Source organism: Chiloscyllium plagiosum, chromosome 17 (genome assembly GCF_004010195.1).
Source record: "Chiloscyllium plagiosum isolate BGI_BamShark_2017 chromosome 17, ASM401019v2, whole genome shotgun sequence".
NCBI classification, from domain to species: Eukaryota; Metazoa; Chordata; class Chondrichthyes; order Orectolobiformes; family Hemiscylliidae; genus Chiloscyllium; species Chiloscyllium plagiosum.
Genome location: NC_057726.1, coordinates 58,065,642 through 58,082,816, shown reverse-complemented (window position 1 = coordinate 58,082,816; position 17,175 = coordinate 58,065,642). Strand labels below are relative to the sequence as shown.

At 41.1% G+C, this 17,175-nt stretch overlaps 1 protein-coding gene across 1 annotated transcript in view; it reads right to left on the bottom strand.

The window, feature by feature from the left end:
• Positions 1 to 15,297: 15,297 nt before the first annotated feature.
• tradd (tnfrsf1a-associated via death domain) overlaps positions 15,298 to 17,175 on the bottom strand; it is a 32,976-nt gene continuing 31,098 nt past the window's right edge. Inside the window, exon 5 of the mRNA XM_043707216.1 lies at positions 15,298 to 16,019. Within this exon, the coding sequence (XP_043563151.1) occupies positions 15,724 to 16,019 (296 nt within the window). The 3' untranslated portion in view covers positions 15,298 to 15,723. The remainder of the gene's footprint in view (positions 16,020 to 17,175) is intronic.

Below are 17,175 nucleotides of genomic sequence, written 5' to 3'. Positions count from 1 at the left end.
GTTTGTGTCCTGAGCTCCACTCTGGTGGATCTGGCTAATCCAACTGGGCTTGGCTTCTCATGGAGTCCCAACAATACTGTCAATCACGCACAAACTGACTCCTGAAAGTTCTTCCCAAATTCCGACTGCACAGATCGGTGATCTTCCTAGCGTACAGATTCAAAGTGCTTTTCTGAATGGAGGCTGCCCCTGTCTCACTCTGTCGTCTTTTTCAAGTAACTGGGAACTGCTCTTTAGTGAGCCCTGACCTGCTTTCCGTGACTTACTGAAAGCCTACAACAGGCCTCACTCCAATTATGAGACAGTACTGAATGTAACTAATATCTTGGATCAGTCAAATGTAGCAGCCCCTACAACTGTCTGTTCCATAAATGTTACAACTTATACTGACAGCTGGCTCCTTTTGCAGACAACTGAAACAGAGTTCCTCGCAGCACAGACGCAGTGAGTCATGGGGTCCAATAGCGTTATCACACCTGATGAAGGGACACAGCTCACATTATGATGCACAATGTCACAGTATGTGATAAATGGTGCAAAACCAGGCAGTACAGAATCTGCAGCACAGTGGTTCAGTGATTACCATTGCTGCCTCACAGCGCCAGGGACCCGTTCGATTCCCGCCTCAGGTGACATTCTGTGTGGAGTTTGCACATTCTCCCTGTGTCTGCGTGTGTTTCCTCCGGGTGCTCCGGTTTCCTCCCACAGTCCAAAGATGTGCAGGTTAGGTGAATTGGCCATGCTAAATTGCCCATAGTGTTAGGTGCAGTAGTTAGAGGGAAATGGGTCTGGGTGGGTTACTCTTCAGAGGGTCAGTGTGAACTTATTGGGCCGAATGGCCTGTTTCCACACTGTAGATAATCAAATCTAATCTGAAGTGCAACACTAATTAGAGTTCCCACAGCACCAATGTTAAAGTGAAGATGGAACTCTTTTTTTTCTGGAAGAGAAGGCCTGACAAAAGGCAAAGCATGCTAATGTAAAATGGCCATGAGAGTGTGACTTAAAGCAGGGACGCACTGTGTGAATAGGACCCTGATTCACTTGTTATATGTGGCCTTCCAGCTGAAACAGGCAGGCGCTCAAGCCGCTTATGTCAGGACCTCATCCAAGATGGTGGCATTCAGGTGACTAGTGTAAATGTGACTGGAGAGCTGTTTTAGGCAATTACCTCTCCATCTATGCCAGGCATGGGCCTTCAAACATGAGCTATGAACTTGACACTGGACTGAAATATCACCTTGTTGAAATAATAACATCACAACAGGAGCTTTAAACACTTGTTTCAAATAGTCTTGCACATTAACAGATTTCGGAAGAACAATGCTCCAAAGATACTTAAATCCTTTGTATACCAATTCTATTTTTAATTTTTGCTAAGTATTTGTATCTCCAGTGACTTATTATGCATTCCTCCTTCTAAGAATAAACTCACTTGCAAGTAATTGTATTAGGTTTAGTTCAAATAGCAGCCCATCATCGTTAATGCAACACAGAAGAATGTAATGATCCTTCCTTGTAGTCTTCAGCATGATTTGTTGTAAGTAAACAGCAATGTTTCATCCTCTGCATGCTCTTCTACTCTGGGACACAAAACAGTGGGGATATTGGTTTTGAGGAAACTGGCTATCTGGGAAACTGTCCTTTTGCTGAGAACACAATTCAACAAGAGCCCAAATCAGAACAAAGACATAGAACAATGGAACCAGCTGGAAAGAAACAATAGTTCATTATTTAGAATTGTATCACAACTAACCACAGTGAAACAAAGTGTAATTCAATGCCTCACTTGCTTTGTGTCAAAATGATTAATTATTAAGATCCTTCAAAATGCATAGGACACGTCTTGTAATATTAGGCCCAGATGTCCATTTTTTAAACTTTGTTTTGGTGGTGATGACCTGATTGAAGACATAAAAAGGTGGTGGAGATGGAGGTTGGCTGATTGTAATTGGAGGCAAATACAAGCATTTCATCAGAATTCCCAGCACTTTGGCAACTTGGAGGGAGTGCACGTCAGATGCTTTTAAATAATTTGGTCAGGTTGAAAAGATCAGGTTTGTATTTCCTTGAGGATTGAAGACTAAGATCAAGGGGCGATCTATTTGAGGTATTTAAAGATCATTAAAGTATTTGATGGAATAGATGAGAAAAATGGTTCCTGCTGAAGGGAGAGTCCATGGAAGCATTTCCTTAACATCGTAGTTAGTTCATTCAGATGTAGCATCAGGAAAACTTCTGCATAAATGGAAGGAGTAGAAAAAGGTGAGAGGATCATTCTGTGAAATAAATGTGCCAGATTAATAAAGATATCAATTGCTATTTGGGGTTTAGGAGAAACTCTGGGGTTTTCATGGAATAAAGTGTTCATATTTTGGGCTATAATTTTAGGTGTCATAAACACATTAAACTATTGTTTCAGCTCAGTTCAGAAACACCAGGTTTTTTGGTGATAGGAATTAAGAGTGGAATCAAGTTTGCACTTCTCTCCTAACAGGGTTCAGTTCAGTTCAGTGGGAACCAGTCACCATAGCAGCCATGGAGAAAGTGAGGACTGCAGATGCTGGAGATCAGAGTCGAGAGTGTGGTGCTGGAAAAGCACAGCAGGTCAGGCAGCATCTGAAGAGCAGGAGAATCGATGTTTCGGGCATAAGCCCTTCATCAGAGATTCGTGCCTGAAATGTTGATTCTCCTGCTCCTCAGATGCTACCTGACTTGCTGTGCTTTTCCAGCACCATAATCTCTATTATAGCAGCCATGGTGCTTTTTCTTATGTGTGAAACTTCAAGCCAGGGAGTTTGGGTTTGAAATACTCAGGTTAGAATTGGGGGGAAAGAAAGTTTCAGCCATTAGAATTGTAAGAAGTTCACGCCATCGGATTCAAAGAGGAATCAAAAAACTGTCCCTACATCTCAAGACAGGGAAACAAGAAGAAATCGGTTGAGTAGAAATTTAACTTAAATGTTGAGATAGGGGTATAATTTCATTAGACTGAACTCTCCATCAGATAGTGTTGGCACACTGTTTGGAACGTTGTTCAATGTGTGTGTTAGGATCTTTCTAACTGCAATTTTTTTCATTCACTCGTGAGATGTGGGTATTGCTGGCTGGCCAACATTTATTGCCCGTCCCTAGTTGCCCTTGAGAAGGTGCTGGTGAGCTTCCCTCTTGAACCGCTGCAGTCCATCTGCTATAGGTTGACCCACAATGCCCTTAGGGAGGGAATTCCAGGATTTTGACCCAGCAACAGTGAAGGAATGGTGATATATTTCTAAGTCAGGCTGGTGAGTGGCTTGGAGGGGAATTTGCAGGTGGTGGGTTTCCCATATATCTGTTGCCCTTGTCCTTCTAGATGGAAGTAATCGTGGATTTGGAGGGTGCTAAGGATCTTTGGTGAATGTCTACAGTGCATCTTATAGATAGTACACAGTGCAGCTTCAATGTGTCAGTAGTGAAGGGAGTGGATGCTTGTGGATGTGGTGCCAAATCAGGTAGGCTGCTTCGTCCTACATGGTGTCAAGCTTCTTGAGTGTTGTTGGAGCTGCATCCATCTAGTCAAGTGGGGAGTATTCCATCATACAGCTGACTTGTAGATGGTGGACAGGCTTTGGGGAATCAGGAGGGGAGTTACTTGCTGCAGTATTCCTGCCCTCTGACCTGCTCTTGTAGCCACTGTGTTTATGTGGTGAGTCCAGTTGAGTTTCTAGTCAATGGCAACCCTCACGAAGATAATACTGTGAGATTCAGTGATGGTGACACCACATAATATCAGGGATGGTGGTTAGATTGTATCTTGTTGGATTTGGTCATTGCCTGACGTCTGTGTGATGCAAATGTTACTTGCCACTTGTCAGTCTAAGCCTGGCTATTGTCCACATATTGTTGTATTTGAACATGGACTGCTTCAGTATCTGAGGAGTTATGAATGATGCTGAACATTGTTCGCTGATGATTGCACAACTTCATGTTATTTATTTATAAACTGGTTGGTTTGTTTTTGTTCTTCTGTGTAATAAGTGTCCAGTCTGCTGTTAAGAATGTCTGCTGCCTCAAATAAATATGTTTCAGTGAATAACCACAACATTAACTAACTAAGCAAAGCAAAACAAAAATGATTTATCTGGCTTGTCTGGTTATAGCATCAGCAGGACCAACAAGTCAAGGATGAGACTTCAATCCAATGCTTCTGGCTCAGAGGCGGGGACACAACCTTCTACACAACATAAAATCCTCTTTCTTGAATCTGTTAAAATGGAAAATTAACTGAGTGACTCACTCCTACTAGGAGGAGGCTTGCCATGTACAGCTGGACAAACTGCCTACATCCATCACCAAGTCCTTTGTATGAATGTTGACAATTAAGGGGAGGACCTGGACACCAACTATCTGCTGTAAAATTAAATCTCAGCAATTTGTCAATAACCTTCTCAGAAAGGGGAGAAACAGAATTATAGGGAGATACCTCAGCTTGAGTTTCTTAATCTCACTGAAACGTAATGCTTACCTACAACTGATGTTGTGAAACTTGAAAGGGTTCAGAAAAGACTTATAAAAATATTGCCGAGGTTAGAGGGCTTAACTATAGGGAGAGGCTGAATAGGCTGGGCTATTTTCCCTGTAGCGTTGGAGGCTAAGGTGGTGGGGAGACCTTCTCGATTCATGAAGGGTATGAATAGGGTGAATAGTCAAGGTCTTTTCTCCAGGGGAGGGGCATTCAAAACTAGAGGGCATCGGATTAAGGTGAGACGGGAAAGATTTAAAAGGGATCTAAGGGGGAACACTTTCCACACTGAGGGTGGTGCATGCATGGAATGAGCTGCTGGAGGAGGCTGGTACAATTACAGCATTTAAAAGGCATCAGATAGGTACATGAAACAAAGGGTTTAAAGGGACATGGGCCAAATGCTGGCAAATGAGACTAGATTAATTTAGGACATCTGGTTGGCATGGACAATTTGGACCGAAGGGTCTCTTTCCATGCTGTACATCTCAATAACTCTATGATCTTACACACAACTGATCCTAGGCCAGCTATAATTCAAGCTGTAGGGAGTATTGCAACCTTTCTGACACCAATCAATTGTTCCATCCAAATCCAACTTAGAATTATTTTGTGAAACTTCGTTCATTGATTTAAAAAGCAAACAAATTCTCAGGTCAAGCATTTGATTTCTTAGACCATTAAAAATACCCTCTGTTGTTTAACCTAACAATTTTTTTTGGGAACAGCATCAAAAGCATTCTGACTGTTCTCCATCACTTGCCAGGTCAAGCACCCACACAGTGACAGAGACACGATTCAACTATTCCAATAGTCGTGAATAATCTCTCGTTCTAACAAGCGTCATTACCTCACAAGCTGATGGAGCAGAAGTTCCAAATTCATATTGATAACTATTTCCTCATTTTCAGAGATCCCCCTTGGATTGCAGTTCCGTTATTTCTCCTCAATACTTCATTAGCGCTGTGTATATTCCTTTCCCTGTACAGTCCAATTTATTTTACTTTTCCTTTGAGGTTCTATTTTCCTTTCCCTGTTGCTACTTTGCCCTTAGCCTTCTGATATATCATTTCCCTGGCCTTGATTTCCCGTGGCCCTGACCTTTCTATATCTTCACCTTTCTTATTTTAATATCCTGTAGCACATTCTTATTTTTGTCTGAGTTCCATGCACTATCACAGGGGGAGACTATATACCTTAACTTTCACCACTGACTTATTTTGGCTCCTTTTGAAATTTTCCATCCGCCCACTGCTGTAGGAGAGTACATTGAGTCATCGATTTATGGAGTCATGCAGCATAGAAGAGGCACTTTGGCCCATCGAATCTGCACTTAATACAACTTTCCGGCTCTTGAGATTTCAAGTGCTCGTCAAATGCACTTTTTAAAGGTTGTGAGGTTTCCTATCTCAGCTACCCTCCCATTCAGTGCATTCTGGACTCCCACCTCCCTCTGGGTGAAAACATCTTTCCTCAAATCCTCTCTAAACTTCCTGTCCTTTGCATTAAAATGATGCGTCCAAATTTTTGACCCTTCAACTTTGGGGAACAGCTGCTTTCTATCCACCCTCATAATCTTATACACCTCAACCAGGTCTCCCATCAACCTCTCTGCTTTCAAGAAAAAAATCATTTTTCTTTTCAGCCTCCAGTCCAATCACCTTATTCCTATTGTGTGGTGACCAGAACTGTACACAATACTCCAGCTATGGCCTAATCAACCCTACTATACCATCCTATAATCCAAGACCTTCTTCCCCACTATTACCATCTAATCAATATTATCATCACAGCCTCTCTTCCCCGATCTCATTTACAACATTTATATATAAACCAGCACTGATTCCTGTCGTACACCACTGGACATCAGCCTCTAATCTCACAAACAGCTTCCTACCCCCACAACCCGTCTGTCTCCTACCACTAAGCCGATTTGAGATGCAACTTGCCAAGTTACTCTGGATCCCATGACCTTTTACCTCCTTTATTAATATCCCATGTGTGATCTTGTCAAAGGCTTTGATGAAATTATAAACCACATCTACTGCACTTCCTTGATCTACACACCTGATCACCACCTCGGAAAATTAAATCAAATTGGTTGAGCATGTGTCAGTACTGTCTCTTTAAAAGGTGTATTCTGTCCTTTTTTTTGCGAAGAAAGATCGAGTCAGAGGTATTGAGCAGTTTGCTCCAAAGCCAATAAAGTAAACAGCTTGGGAGGCCTTGGATTTTTCTTTTTACAGCTGAACAATAGAAGCAGCCTGAATGGGTATGGTTAAGCTCCCACAGAACCAAGATTTTAGTTTTAGCTTTCAGTAGCAATTATGGCTGGTGTCTTGAAGCTCAATGTGGAGGCTCTTATTCATCTCTGTTACAGCTAAAAGCTGGGGTTCCCTTCCTGCTGCTACAATTGCATGTGAGACAACTTATTTTACTGAATTTGCTTTTGCCAAAGATATGTTTCTGAGATGTCACTACATTGGAACAGTTAATTAGTAGTTAATATATATTATTTTATTATAGAGTCATAGCATGGAAACAGACCCTTCGGTCCAACCCGTCATGCCGACCAGATATCCCAACCCAATCTAGTCCCACCTGCCAGCATCCGGCCCATATCCCTCCAATATAGTTAAGCCAATTATTTTATTTTTTATTCTGTCTGTATTTTAACTTTAGTGTAAAAATAAAGTGCATTTTGAGTAAAGTTAGTAGTTTGATCAATCAAATTGCATCTGGACCTCAATGCCTTAAACTTACCTTTAAAATAAATAATAGTTTGAGTCCAGACTACCTTCTTAATATATTTTGAGGGAGTTTGGTCAGGTCCATAACAAGCATGACCTCCCTCTGGCAAAGCTACGCTGACTATCCTTTATCAAACCACACCCTTCCAAGTGGAGATAAATTCATCCTTTAGAATTTTCTCTAATGGTATCCCTACCACTAATGAGACTTGTTGGTCTGTAATTCCTGACACCATTCTTGCAAGGTGGAACATTAGCTATGCTCTAGTACTCAGGCATCTGTGGCCAAAGAGGAATTAAAAATTTGGATCAGAGCTCCTGTAATATGCTCCCTCACCTCCCACAGCAATCTGGGATACAACACATCAAATCTGGCAATCTACCCAATTTTAAGCCTACAGACACCTCCAATACATCCAAACTCCCTCTGCTTCCCCCCACCCCCACAATAAATCTGCTCGAGAACCTCAGTCCCCTTTCCCCAAATTCTACACCTACATCACCTTCCTTCCAAAGGTGGAATGTGAAGTATTCCTATATAAAGTCTCTACATATAGAATGCCCCTTGGTTGCTTACGGGCTCTACTTGTCCCTTAAATATTTATAGAATATTTTGGGATTGTCCCTAATTTTACACACAAAGTGCTTTCTCATGCCCCCTTTTTCTTTCCAAGTTGCTTTCTTAAGATTCTACCTCCACCCAGCATTTTCTATACTCCACTACAGCCTCTATTGAGTTGCTCCCTTTATAACTGCTAAAAATCTCTCTTATGCAGTCCTGAATATGCCTGGACATCCAGGGTTCTCGGCTTGTTTCTCCTACATGTCACCCTAAATCGAACGTTAGGTCTGTAGTCTCCCCATTACCTTTTTGGGCACTGTCCACTGTTCTGTTGTAGATTTCCCCCCCAAGTAGCTGTTCCCACCTTATTTTAAATAAAACCCACCTTCCCCCCAATCCAAAACCTATTTTGCCAGACCATCTTACTCCTTTTCCACAACAAACCGAAATCATATTGTGCTGTGTTCGCTATCACTCAAACACTCCCCGACTGCCCATTCGAACATGTGTCCATCCTCGATCCCAGAATTAGGTCCGACAGTGCAGGCTCCATGATTAAACTTTCTAGGTGTTTATGTATCAAACTCTCCTGAATACATTTCAGGAAATTCGCCTGCTTTAAACCCTTTCCAGAATAATGAGCCCAATTAATGTTGGGGGAGTTAAAAACTCCTAATACAAGTGCCCTAATATTGGTTTTACATACCTCAGTGAATTTTATTGTCTGCTGACTGTTTGGGGACTATAATAGTGCCCATGTTAATTCCTAAACTGTGCCTCATTTGAAGACCCTTCAAAGATATTGTCCATCCTTACTGCCATAACTGACTCCTAATGCAACACCATCACCTCTGTTACACCCTATCCTATCTTGTTTGAGGCTTGCACACACAGAATGTTGAGTTACTAGTCCTGCTCCTCCTCAACCACGTCTCTGTGATGACAACACTGACACATGGAATTGTGATAATCATGTCCTGAATTAACCTGCCTTACCTATAATATGCCTAGCACAAAGTACACACCATCCAGCGTAGCTTTACTCTCCTGAAACTCTACATGGGGCTGAATTCTCTTTGTCCTGTATTATGCTGAGTCCCTATTGCTGTGAAGGGTATAGAAACAGACAACATAAATCAAGCAGTATTAATGATGTGATTCCCAGTGTGAGTTTTACGTTGTCTGTACAATGTCAGATGGTGGCAAGACAACAGTTTCCATGGATCAGAGCTCATCTATCTTTCCCAAGGTTCCCTCTTTGTCACAAATTTTAATACTAAGTTCCTTTACTTCCATGTAGCCTATATTGCTTACTATAGAATGCATTATAAGCTATTGAACATCAGCAGCACAGTCCAACTGCCCACCTCACGAGGTGTATTTCTATATAAACATAACAATCCCCTGCTGTGTCACCATATGCTTGAAATTGAGTTGCAGATTCTGAACTGAGTTACTGTGGTGGAAGTAGCTAAAAGTAGCTCAGCAAGTTAGTCAAGGTCAGAGAGGGCTAGTGGGAAGCTTTCAATAAAAGGGGATGGACAAGATGGGAGAGTAAGGAATGTACAGTGCTGAGATTGAAACACTGGGGGAAATGTGAGAAACAGGCAAATCCAGTTTTGGATAATTCTGAGGAAAGGTTTCAATATGAACAATTTTCTGATACCCAGCTTGTGAAAGAGGAGTACTAATGGAAAAGAGATTAATCCTCAGTCAGGTGAGGCATGCAGTTCCTTTCAATCACGCTCTCAACATACATTCTCAGGTCAGATAATGAATAAGAACACAGCAAAGAACAGCTTCTTCTTCAGGACACCAACAATTTACCCCAAGTCCAAATGCAGAAGAAATTGTCGTATTTTCAATTCTTGTACCAGCCAGCTAGGGGGGTTGGTGAGGGAACATCATTTCAAAGAAAGGTACCTTTCTTCATTCTGCACCTTTCACCTTTATAATGGGAAGTTATTTTGCTAGAATAGCAGAGACAAAGTAGAAATTTAGTAATGGTATTTAACATTAGGAACTGGTTTGAAAGGGAAAGCTGGAAAAAACTATCCCTTTGGTTGGTCAGTCAGCAACAAAGTTTCATCACAGCAAAGAAAGAGGTACGCATGCGAAGCTTTGTTATAGATGGTCATGAAGACTAAGAATATTGCATAGTTAAAGGAAGAGTAGATGAATATTTGTTGCATGGTCAGCTAATGTCAAGTGGCTGGTTTACAGTAACCACATTTTCTCAGTGGCTATCAGTGCCAACAAGCTGGGAGTCATAAAGGGTCTTTGCTATTATTCAGTAGCTGTAGTATATCAATGATTTCAGTCAGCATGACCAAACCATGGCATTCCATTGCTTCCTTCAATGCACAGTCAATGATAGAATTGCAACTGGATATGTTGGGTCTTGTTGGGCTTTTTAGTCCTTCAGGGACAATACTAATATTAAAGTTGGCGGGCGGCCTATTGCAGTGATTCAGGTGGATGTTGCTAATCCTATGGCACCAATTATAAAACTTCTGGAAATCACCCTGGTATTTGAACAGCAGATGCAGTCAACATTCTCTTCTCAACTAACATTACAAAAATAATGGGTTGGACATTCATCGCATTGTGAAACCTTGATGTAGATAAAATTGTTGCAGCACCTTGAAATAATTAACTGCAATTGAAGCATTTTGGCAAGTTCACAAGCATGGTGATACATATTAAATATTTCTCCTATCATTCTTATTGGAATAACATAACCATGGTTGTGCTATCTGTCAAGATACGTTGCCTGAAGGAGAGACAAATTTACCAAGTTGGGCTGTCACGTTTAAGTCACAAGGTTCTCATGTACTGATTGTGAGCATCGCTGATCAAGGAGAGATGGAGGCCCTGGATCCTTCAAAGCTTCCTTTTCCCAACAAGTCGGATCGTAGTTCTTTTTTTAAATAAAAGCATAGTCTGTCAGAGAGAACAGGGTGGCCAACTGTCTCATCTTTCAAAGGATTGCCCCTTTTTGTCCTGCATCCCTAAAGGTCTGCCTTTTATCCTGTATTTCTAAGAGAACTTGTAGTAGACTAATCCTGGGAGTCTCCCTCTGCCTTTGCTTCCCCTGCTTTTTGCTGGTGAGAATGCAGACCAGGAAGAGTAATGGTCACCGGAACCCCCAGCCAAAGTAATCTTTATGTTATTACATAAAGCTTGTCTTCCTGTAAGAGAAGTACAGATAAAAAATAAATTTATTCATTATCCCTTTCATTTCCTCACTCTCTACTTCAAGGTTGTGTTCTCTTAATGGCAATGCAGCAAATTGTAAAGACTTTCTTACAAGCTAATGTGTTCACTCCATGCATATGTGGTATACATTTTTCCTAATTTACTCTCTCAGCCTTAATTTACCTTTCTTATATTGTGTCTTGGCTTTCATTTTAATTATCTGCTCTACAAATAATTCAGGTTTCATACTTAATTTAAACTCACTATTCATCATGGACGCCGCATGTGAACATACTCCTCATTTGCCTTCTGTGGCCTCTCAAGTCCACCATTAAATATTTCCCAGATTAAATCCGCTTAATTTGCCAAAGGTTCCTTTCATGTCTTCAAAGTCTGGTTCCTTTTTATCTCATTCAATACTTGCTTAAATCATTATCTTTGTTCTTAATTTACTGATCTTCACAATAGTATAATATGATTTTTTGGCTTCGCCCAAAATAAGCAGACAGGCCCTCAATTTAAGGTCTTCTCTGAAAGATGGGGCCTCCAACTATTCCCTCAGTACTATACTGGAGTGTCGACCTTGGCTTTTGTGCTCAAATTGTGGACAGGGACTTGAAACTTGAACCTTTCGACTCTGTGGGCAGAGTGCAACTGATTCACCACTGATACAAATGGGAATAAAGTGAATGGAAGAATAGACAGAGATCCTGGAGTTTATTGCTGGAGGAAGAGACCACCATGGATGGCCACACACATCTGGAGATCCTTGACACTATTTTTAAGTCAAATCATACTGAAAGTTGGTGTCAAGGTTAGGTTAGACAGAGTTACAGGCAGTGATCTGATCAAGGGGTCTGGATAGTGTGAAACTTTGAACATAGGTCCTCTCCGGTAGACGACAATGTTTTAACAGTGAAATGCCAAAACGAAACTGCTCCAATATACCATCTGATAAATCAAAATTTGTTTAATTCTGTATAAAAGAATATTTGCATTTGCACAGTTGATTCAGCACTAAGCGATATGTAACAGCAGACACATTGACAACTCAAAAACAACAAGAGCAGGAAGCAGCAAAAATGAAGATGTATATGCCATGCACGTGGGTTTGTGTGTTTGAGACATCTCCTGAATACTGTATGGGGTCCTTCAGTCAAGAACATATGGAATGATTCACCTACTTTCCAGTTGTTATTTTACCATGAGACAAACCAACTGACAACATACATACCAAAACTAGCATTAACTTGGCTTTGGAGATGAAGCCTCAATGAATACTTTAAATACTGACAATACAAGGAAGAAATAGACAATTATAAATCAGCACAGTCTGAATAGGAACAAATGATAATAAAAAACATACAGTTCAAACATGAGGAAGCTCATACAATTAACACAAAAGGATAAAGACAAAGATTTGAAATTTCCAATTAAATCATCAAATGTCTTAGAAGTATGTCTTTAAACAATTGGACACGAGACAAAGAGGTAATGGCCTTGTGTATTATCACTGGATTATTACGCCAAAGACCCAGATAGTGTTCTGGAGACCAGAGTTTGAATACCGTCACAACAGTTGGTAGACTTTGAATTTAATAATAAAACAAATCTGAAATTAAGAGTCTAATGATGAACATTTATCATTAATGATGAACATAATGATGAACATAATTGTTGATTATTGGAAAAAAACATCTGGTTCACTAATGCCCTTTAGGGAAGGAAACTGCCATCCTTACCTGGTCTGGCCTACATGTGACCCCAGACCCACTATGTGGTTGACACCTAATGCCCTCATTCCATGAATGAACTGACAAAAGAAAGGCCACTGGCCTTTCCCCTTTGGGATTTGGATTGAGGCTCAACCCAGAGCAATGGTCTACTTTCTTTGTTATGTTATTTTGGGTTCATTGAAAAATAAGTTTGGGCAGCAACAGTCAATGTTGAAGACTTGCACGTAGTTGAAAAACTGAGCGAGAAATGCCATGAGATGCCTGGAGCTAGAATGTGTCACTTTGTTGTTGTACAGAGTCCTAATTTATTCGGGGTCAAGACAGTGTTGAAGCAGGGACAGCTTTAGTTTTCATCGATGTATAATGAATGTTTGATACAGATTCTGGATGTCATTGAAGAGGTCAGAACACAAACAGCTTTCATCTTAGAGCGAAGGATAAACTGGAGCGCAGTCATGACTGTCTTTTCTAATACATCTCAAAGGCACAGACATCCAACTGATATAACATAATATGTCCAAAGGAAGAAATGATGTGCATTTCCATAGCACCGTTGACAACCTCAGGATGTTGCAAAGTACTAAACAGCCAATAAAGTTTTATTTTTAAAAGTATGGCCATTGCTACAACACAGGAAATGTGGCAGTCAGATTGAGCACAGTAGGCTCCCACAAACGACAATGAGAATAGGACTAAACAAACTGGTTTAGCAATCTTGGCTGAGGGATACGTATTGAACAGGACAGCAGAAAAATTTCCATTTTCTAACACAAATAATGCTAGAGGAACCTTAGAGACCTTGCTTAACATCTTAAGGATGGCACGTGGCTCAGTGATTAGCACTGCTGACTCACAGTGCCAGGAACCCTGGTTTGAATCCAGCCTGGTGCAGCTATCTGTATGGAGTTTGCACATTCTCTCCAAGTCTGCATGAGTTTCCTACGGGTGCTCTGGTCTCCTCCAACAGTCGGGAACTTGGTTTGTGTGGGATTCTCTTTGGAGGGTCGATGTAAACTTGGTGGGCCAAACGGCCTCCTTCTGCACTGTAGGGGTTCTATGATTCTATAATCTCAATTGAAAGAAGGCAACTTACATAGTGCAGCTCTTCCTCGGTATTACATTAAAGGGTCAGCCTGCATTATGTCTCTCCCTGGAGCGGGACAGAAACCAACAATGTCCTGACTCACCAAAAAGTCTGCTGCCCCAAGCCTCAGATGGTTTCTGACTAGAAGCAAAGGGCAGGAAGAAGTTACTTCCCAAGAGAGAAGGTCAAATGAAGTCAATTTTATGTACCTACTGGGTTTTAGTTATCATGCAAAGTAAGAGTAGAATGTCATGGTGCCCTCTAGACTGGAGATTCTGACACACATGAATGAATAGAAACAGATCAGGATTACACACTAAGGTTTAGTCTCCTGTGTCAATCTGCTGGCAAATGTTTTACCAGTCATTTAAAAAAAAAGCCTCTGGGGCTGCCTTACAGTAACACAATAAACAAGATGTAACTACCACTGGAATCATTACCACTAATTACAGAATGACCATTACCATGCTTCATTGAATATGGAAAGAAGAGAGGCTAAAGTTCTTCAAGAACTGTTTGTTGGGTGAGCTTTATTGTCGAACAGGTCTGTCTATCCAGACCCATAAGCATTGAAAATTGAGAGTTCAAGTGTTTCCTGCTCTTTTTCGATGATCAGAGTCAAAGTCACTGATTTATGGTGACAAAATATGTCAATTTCCTAGAGAAGTTTAATTGTCTTTTAGGCATTTATTTCCACCTATAATCCATCTTATTACATCAGTGAATGGTCACAGGCTGCACCCATAATTTCTTTTTTTTGAAGAAATAAACCTGCCGATCGCCAAATTCAGATTCCTGGCCTCTTATTTGGATGGATCCAGTGGCTGCTATTGTACAAGTCTCGGGGGGGATGCTGCATTTGCTTTTTAAGGCATACATTTGAGACTGCAAGCTGCCCCTTCTAATCTACATCCAAGGGAGAGTCCAGCCTGCTTAAGGACAAAGGTGCTGCTAGAACTCAGACTTTAGATGTTTTGAAAGCGGGCTCGAATTAGTAGGGGAGAGACAGAAAGATGTCTTCATCCTAACGTCCCTAATGTTATTTTAGAGAAGATTAAACATTTGCATCCAAAGTGAGGTCATGGGACACTTCGATCACCCCACATCAACAACTACCACGCCTAGGAGAGCTATTGTAGAGGAAAAGCTGCAGAACAATTACAATTACACCGAACAATGCGATCAACCCCCAATTGCAGCAGATCATTCCCTTGGCCTGGCAGGGAGAGGCTGACACAGAGAGGGCACGAGAGGTGAGTTGATCGGATGCTGACTCTGGGATAAGACTGTGCTGCAAGCAGAGGTTCACCAGGAATTGGAAGGAATTGTTCAAACCCATTCAACATTGTCAGAAGAGATTTTCACCTGATGAGCTCGTGTTGGCACGTAAAAAGGGGACCATTACAATTTAAGACAAATTCAGAACAAACAAAAAACAAGTTTGGTTCCTGTCACGATAAAATAAAATCATGCCAAAGTTTACATTGGAGATCTCAAATTTAACGTTAAGCGTTAAAAAGATTCAAAATAAGCATTTCTGAAAATATTTGATTACTTAAAGAAATACTTGTGCTATCTCATAATTAATAGAGATTTTGGCTTGCAAATCAATGTGGAAAATACTACATAGCATGTATTAAAAATATGCATATGCATAGATGAGAACTAGATTCAGAGATTATTTAAAAAAATAAGTGCTATTGAATTCTGAAGGAACTGGACTGCCTCCAACATAAGATTCACCTCAGTCAGATTAAAAAATACATTTGCTCAGGCAAAATGATTAATTTTAATACAAGTAATAAAACTCTTTACCTTCCCACAATTTCCCTTCAGTTTTACACCTCACCATAAAATATTCCAACTTTCCTTAGGATTCAGTCACTTCCTTCTTAACTACTCGAGGAGTCCAGCAACTGCTCAGCAACTCCCACCAGTTCAGTTTCCTCCAAAACCTTGACCAGCCTACTCATTGTCGCTTTCCTCCCTTCGCACTGCATAAACTTGAGCAGCAGTTGATATGCTTGTTCATACAATCCTTCCCGTTCGTACTCAAAAGCTATATTGTCAATGGCAGGATCCCGAAGACCTCGGCAGTTTTTCTTTAACAAGCGGCCAACCTCCTTCCACTTCCTACCCACAGTTTTGGCAAAGGTGAAATGATCTTGCGAAGTTAAAACACGGTCATCTGGCGTGAAAAAAAAATAACAAGACATTGATTCGTTTTTCTGAAGCTGGGTGATTCAAATTCAATCGTTTTTAAATTATTATATATAAGATGGGTTGCTCCCAATGAGAAACTTGGTGGCGCCAGAGAGGGAGAATGTGCCAATCACCTGGACAACCCAATGCATAGTGCAGCAAAACACGACATCAGTAGATTTCATCATAGAGTCATACAGCATGGAAGCAGACCCTTCGGTCCAACCAGTCCATGCTGAACATAATCCCAAATTAAATTATTTCCACCTGTCTGCTCCTGGCCCATATCCCTCCTAATCTTTCCTACTCATGTATCCATCCAAATGTCTTATCAACTTTGTAACTGCACCCGCATCCACCACTTCCTCAGGAAGTTCATTCCACACACAAACCACCCTCCATGTAAAAGATTTGCCTCTGATGTCCTTTTAAAATCTCTCTCCTCTCACCTTAAAAACATGCCCCCTAGTCTTGAAGTTCCCCATCTTCGGGAAAAGACAACTAGCATCAACTCTAATGACATCTCTCATTATTTTATAAACTTGTATGAGGTCACCTCTCACGCCCCAGTCTATCCAGTCTTTTTCTTGAGAAAAGAAATGCTAATGTGAACCTCAACACTCTGGATCAAAAAGGGAAACTAACAACGTGGATGTTGGCAAGCTCATCTTTGGTCCCAAGAATGAACAAGGTGGGTACTTTTTCTCTTGAAAAGAGAAAATGGAGAGGTTGTCTAATAGTAATCTCTCAGCTATTGAAATGTGTTGCCAGAGCTGACATGGAGAATAATTCCACTTATGGGGAAGAGTGATAAAGCTAGAGGCTCCCCCCCCCCCCACCCCCCAACCAAACAAAGGAACAAAAAGTGAGAGGAACAATAGTTTTTTAAAAACTCCCTGTGTCCAATATTCAAGACAGGTAACATAGAGTCATAGTCATAGAGATGTACAGCATGGAAACAGACCCTTCGGTCCAACCTGTCCATGCCGACCAGATATCCCATCCCAATCATGTCCCACCTGCCAGCATCCAGCCCATATCCCTCCAAACCCTTCCTATTCATATACCCATCCAAATGCCTCTTAAATGTTGCAATTATACCAGCCTCCACCACTTCCTCTGGCAGCTCATTCCATACACGT